Genomic DNA, 6,072 nt, shown 5'->3' on the forward strand with positions numbered 1-6,072 from the left:
GTCAATTGAGCCGATTGTATGTATCTTAGTTGACAGTGGCACGGGACACTATAAAAATTTCCCCGGTACTGTACTGGCCACCCTCTCAGTCAAGAGAGCACTCGCAAATATGCTGCACATTATCAGCGCGGTCTCGTGTTGGTCGCTTAGTTGATCAGCACCATGGACAGCTGTCTCTCTCTCTCTCTCTCTCTCTTATTATTAACAATAACCCTAACTATATTCCTAATCCTAACCCTGACCTTATTCCTATGAGTCAATTCAATGCAGTAAGTACATTGCAACAATGACTAAGTACAATACTTGTTATACTGTCATTACACAAATAGCTACACAGGAACAGAGAATGTAAAGTGTGACTGTCTGGGTGGGTGGGATGTTCGAGTGGGGACAGATGTTATTGGATTAGATGTTATTTTATCACACACACTACTGACACTTTTTGGGTGGGGGCGCGAGTGTGGGGATTTTTGGCTGGTGAAAATGCTGAGTGGCTAGTGACTTTGGAAAACCACTAGCCACAGTGGCTGGTGAGCCAAAAAGTTCATGTCAAGCCCTGATCACAGCCATAGTTAGATGGCATAATCACAACCCATGTTAGATCCAGTAGCTAGATCGCTTTTGAGATGCTGCTCAGTTCCTGTTCCAAATATTTTGAAAAGCCATATCTCATAACTTTGTTTCTCAGGATATTAACATTTAAAGAGTCATACCTTCCTATTTTCCTCCAATTTAAGTGCAATCTCCATCATTTTGTACATCTGACCCTGATCTGCCATACAATGTCAAATAAATAAATAAACCTTCTTCAATACCCAGTACTGTATATCTGTATGTCGTGTATGTCATAAATGTCATGATGAATTGAAAATGGGGGACCCTGATGTAAACAAGACGAAACTCTTTCTCTGGTCTGCATCCCAATTGCATCCCACACTGCAATTGTGTGTATTGAGCTGTACTGTACTGTACCCATTCTGCAATCTGTTAATAAAGTTTTCAATAAATCAATCCCCCAAGTGCTGGGTTGTCAGTCCCGGTTCCAATCGAATGCTTTAAAGAGGACTGTTGTTTATCGTGCCATCAATCATTGGAATAACTGCCCACTGAACATAAGTAAATTGAATAGTAAAGTGTCTTTCAAATACCACCCGAGAATGCACTACTTAAATATGTGAGCAAAATATTCTGATGTTGATAATGATGTTTACAATGTTTTACTGTTTTTAGATTATCATTGTTAATTGTGATTGTCATATGTATCTCATGTTGTTATGTTTTGTGTTTTCTGTTGTCTTTCTGTGTGGACCCCAGGAAGACTAGCTCACCACTTAGGTGACAGCTAATGGGGATCCTTTTAAACAATAAACAATATAGCATCGTTGGACTTCCCCCCAGTGTTTTGAAAAGTGACTCCTGTATTATGTATGTTCTGCCTCAGGCGATCAGCTGGGCCAGCAGCAGCGAAGGGACCGACCAGCTGGTGACGGTGGAGACCCATCCGGTCCAGGAGACCACCGTCCACGTGCCTCCCCAGCAGCCCAAGGCTCTCCACCCGCGGGCCTGCGCTTCCTCCCACCACCACGGACACCACGGACACCCCCACCACTCCCACGGACAGCCGCAGGGCCCCGCCAGACCCAGGCCTCACCACTACCACTCCCCCACCAACAACGCATCCACGCATGACTCGGTGGGGGGGGCCCGCGGTCACCTGTCCATGACCTCTCTGTCTTCCTCCGCCTCCTCGTCCTCCACGTCCTCCTCTTCCACTGGTAACCAGGGCAACCAGGTCTACCAGCTGCGCCCGCTCCCCGCAAACACAGCCTTAGACTTTGGCCACAACGGCAGCATGACCATGGGACTGGGGGCCTTCTCCAGTCCCAGACAAGAGACTGGAATGGCGGCTCATCCCACCTACCCCGTGGGCACGAACACAGGGCCCGCCCACTACTTACCGGAGGACCACGGTATGGGGTTGAGGCAAGGCATGGACAGGGAGGAGTCTCCGATGGCAGGAGTCTGCATACAGAAAAGTTCTGTCGCCAGTTCATGACTAAAATGAAAGTGGCTTGAAGGTGTTTTCTGTGTATTTTCAAAAAAATAATTAAAATTAAAAAAGAAAGAAAGAAAGAAAAAATAATTATGGTGGTGTTAAAAAAACAAAAACAAAAGTTTTAGGGGGGAAAAAGTGCAAAGAAAACAAAAAGCTGCTTAAAAGTAAGAGGGGAGATTATTACTGATCCGCAGTGTGCAGAACCCACGGTTTGGTTTCTCCCTTTCCACCACCCGGCCTCGGATCTCTCACCTAGCGGTCCTCATCTCGGCTTTGTCTAGGGCTGTCCCCATTACCATGTCTTTGGGCTTCCAAGCTTCAATAGTAATGATCAGCCACAGCAAATAATCCAAGCTTCATTCTTCCAGTGCGCAAAAGCGGTTAGATGAGAGCTTTGGGTTGGATAGGTTTTCTGAACGTTTTCATGACTAGGGCCAGGAAACGAATATCGAAAGAATCCATATCGAATCATTTCATTTGAATTGATTCGATTCTTATAATCCCAAGATCCATGCCTTTTTTTCAGTGGATGTGTGAAGATTTCCGCTAATTGTTATTTCTAGTGCGCCCTCCCGCCCTGCAGATGTCTCTAGTTTACCTTGTGCCGAGTTTCTGCCGAACTGCTACAGAAACTCAATTGGGCCAAATAACATCGTTTGACAACAATCGCAAATGCTGGCCTCCTGAAACCTCCATCGAGCCTAACTGAAGCGAAATCAAATTGAATCGAATCGGGTAACCAATGACGATACCCAGCCCTACCCATGACTAAATATCCTTGTCTGAGAAGAACTTGATTTTCAAAAAGAATGTTGGATTATTATTTCTATAAGCTATTTCTTATGCTAATGTTGTCACATTTTTGGAGTGCTAAAAAAGGGAGAAAAAACGAAACATTGAAATGTTGATTTTGGCATAGATTATTGCCATGGCAACGGGTCAGCCCTAGATGTGTCATCCAGCCACTTACCAGTCCTCACACAGAGTTTACTGTAGTTCAAATACGAAAAATGCGTTTGTCATCGCCACATGAATACGACATGCTTTTGTCATCATCACACTTTTCAATCAACTCCACTGCATGGCCTGCATTTTTACTGTTAACCAGTTGACTTTTAGGTTTGTGGTAAAATGGGCGACAGTCAGTTTGCCACATAGATTTTCTTTGTATTTTCTTGGATAGAAATAATGGTGCCATCATTTACATTTTCTGTCAGCAATTCTTATCCATACATTTACATTTTCCTTTTTTCATCCCTCTTTCATCATAATTGGAAAAAAAAGTCCATAAAAAAGGTCCATAATTGAATTGCGGGCTGTGTGGAGTGATGGAGCGATATGGCCTAATCACTGCTGTTCGGCGAAAACCTCCTATGTCCAGTTTTAATGAGTTTCATGTTTTCACTCGATTAATGAAAGTTAATAGTGTATGCTTCTTTCTATGTTGTGAGCAAATTTCATGGCCCTAGCACCCATGAAAACCATTTGAAACCCAATATGACCCAATATTCAAAAATGAGGTTGACTTTTTCTATTTTTCTCCCATCCCAATTCCACTGTGCCAATTCTTCCCTCCCCTGTTTTGAACGTTGCTCACATATGCCCCCCACTGGCTGGTTGTAGGGAGGATAGAAGCCTTGCATCATGTGTCCCCTCCGATACACGAGGAGGCAGCCTGTCACATCTTTTCACCTGCCAGCGCGGACTCTCATTGGCGAGGTGTAACGTGTTGGAGGCTCACACTACCCCCGCCATTTCCTGTCTCTGCTGTGCAGGCGTCCCCAACCGACCTGTAGGAGTCGCTGTCCACAACGTCCAGATTACCACCCATCGACTTCCACCCCGCTGACTCTGCCAATTGAGCCAGTATGACGGCCGGCCCAAGCCGGAGGCAACGCCGACAGCCGGAGTCGAACCCGGTGTCTCTTGCGTTGGTGACAAGCCCAATGTCCGCTGCGCCACACAGCCGCCCTATAAATGAGGTTGATTTCTGATACATTTTTGAGATGCAAGGTTTTTGATTATGCTGCGGTCTTCTTCTACTTGTGTTCTAACAGCGGTTGACATTCTGGAGAGTAGGTTTCAGTTCATCATTGTTGTACCACCAGAGGGCAGCAGACTGCTGTGTTTTTGCTGCAGCCCATAATCTTAATTTCTTTGGTGGACAGTGCTCTCCATCCAGTCAGCAGGAAGGCTGAGATGGAGACCGAGTAGGGGAGAGAAGGATCTGGTGAGAGACGGTAGGGGAGAGAAGGATCTGGTGAGAGACTGTAGGTGAGAGAAGGATCTGGTGAGAGACGGTAGGGGAGAGAAGGATCTGGTGAGAGACGGTAGGGGAGAGAAGGATCTGGTGAGAGACGGTAGGGGAGAGAAGGATCTGGTGAGAGACGGTAGGGGAGAGAAGGATCTGGTGAGAGACGGTAGGGGAGAGAAGGATCTGGTGAGAGACGGTAGGGGAGAGAAGGATCTGGTGAGAGACGGTAGGGGAGAGAAGGATCTGGTGAGAGACGGTAGGGGAGAGAAGGATCTGGTGAGAGACGGTAGGGGAGAGAAGGATCTGGTGATTCATAATGTCCTGCCTGTACCCCTCCTCTCCCTCTCCTGTTGGTGCTCTCTGACACCCACATTTCCCCACAGGGATAAATAAAGATCCAACTTATTTTATATTACAGTTCATCATCATCATCATCATCATCATCATCTCTGTAGGCAAAAGGGTGATTATCATCAAATGACAGCTGTGGCCAGTGAGCTGTGTTCATGGCGTCATTGTGCCATATTTGTAGGAAATGCATGACACATCATGAGATTAGTGTGGATTCCCAGAGCAGTTGAAGGAAGGGCCGTGGCCATACAATGAGAAACAGCCAGCCAGCTATAACTATACTTTGTCCATGCAGCCCAAACCTAAAGTATGGATGTCTCAGTACTGGCTTATTTAATTTTTTTCCATAATCCTTTGGCCTTATAATTCTTTTGACTTTTTAAAGGCTGAATCTGTAATGTCATCAAACGGCGATGGTGACAACATGGTACTGCGCTTTGTTTACATTTTTTTTTTTTTTTGTAACTTTAAACTAGACGTACAACACTTATAGACACTACTTACAATGACATCAATAACATAACAATATACAGACATGGGCCCCTTGAATTACTATAATACGGCTGCGTTCAGACGCCTCAGTTTTTATTTTTGTCTGTTGTGTGGATTGGATTTCAGTGGGTATAGGGGAGGAGTTGCTACTGCTGTACACACCTCAGGCTCTGCCAATAGAGGTCTGGAGAAATTCACAGTATAATAAGTTGCTAAACTCGTATATCAGACCAAAACAAAATGCAATGCCAAGCGGGGCTCTTTTGCCTAGAGGTCACTGTTTGACAGCATTACAGATTCTTACTTTAAAATGTGGGAGGGATATCATGTTGGGTGTAAGCAGTTGGAAAATAGCTTTCCTGTATTTTTGAAGTTTGATTAAGACATCAATTCTAAACCAACAGTATAGAGAAAAGGTGTTTTGATAGTTGTGATTTAAAAGGCCTTTAACAACGTTTTTATTTTATTTTCTTACTTGCAATAGCTGGTTATTGTCAGACCTTGTGAGCTCAGAAGTTTATTTGATTGTTTTTGTATTTGCCACATTGACGGGATAAGATAATGTGTCCCTTCCTGCTTTTTTAATTGCGTTTTGTTGGCTTTGTTTTACTCTGCATTTAGTTACTCTAGCAGAGCTTCTGCACAAATGTCTTCTCACCTTGCAAATAAAAAGATGCAGAATTTTACGTGACAGCTTTTTGCCTCACAATTATGCTGTGAACTTAAAAAAAAGAGAAAAGAAATTGATTTTATTTTCCCTTTTTGATAATTTATTGTACCAAAGCGGTTTTTATAGCACATAGATGTCTGTAACAAATAATGTAGCAGTTGTGCACTTTTACAAGGTGTTTCAAGACCTTTATTTTTTATTTTTTTTCATGTTAGTACAAAACGGCTGTATCTATTGCTTAAGCAAAAC

The 6,072-nt window shown here is 43.9% G+C and overlaps 1 protein-coding gene across 2 annotated transcripts in view; it reads left to right on the forward strand.

Moving 5' to 3' along the window:
• dyrk1aa (dual-specificity tyrosine-(Y)-phosphorylation regulated kinase 1A, a) overlaps window positions 1–5,837 on the forward strand; it is a 46,167-nt gene extending 40,330 nt beyond the window's left edge. For both annotated transcript variants that reach the window (XM_084320768.1, XM_084320769.1), the window contains exon 11: window positions 1,442–5,837. In XM_084320768.1, coding sequence (XP_084176894.1) covers window positions 1,442–2,056 — 615 coding nt within the window. In that variant the 3' untranslated portion in view covers window positions 2,057–5,837. The remainder of the gene's footprint in view (window positions 1–1,441) is intronic.
• The last annotated feature ends 235 nt before the right edge of the window (window positions 5,838–6,072 follow it).

Source organism: Notolepis coatsorum (genome assembly GCF_963971535.1).
Source record: "Notolepis coatsorum genome assembly, chromosome: 8".
Taxonomy (NCBI): domain Eukaryota; kingdom Metazoa; phylum Chordata; class Actinopteri; order Aulopiformes; family Paralepididae; genus Notolepis; species Notolepis coatsorum.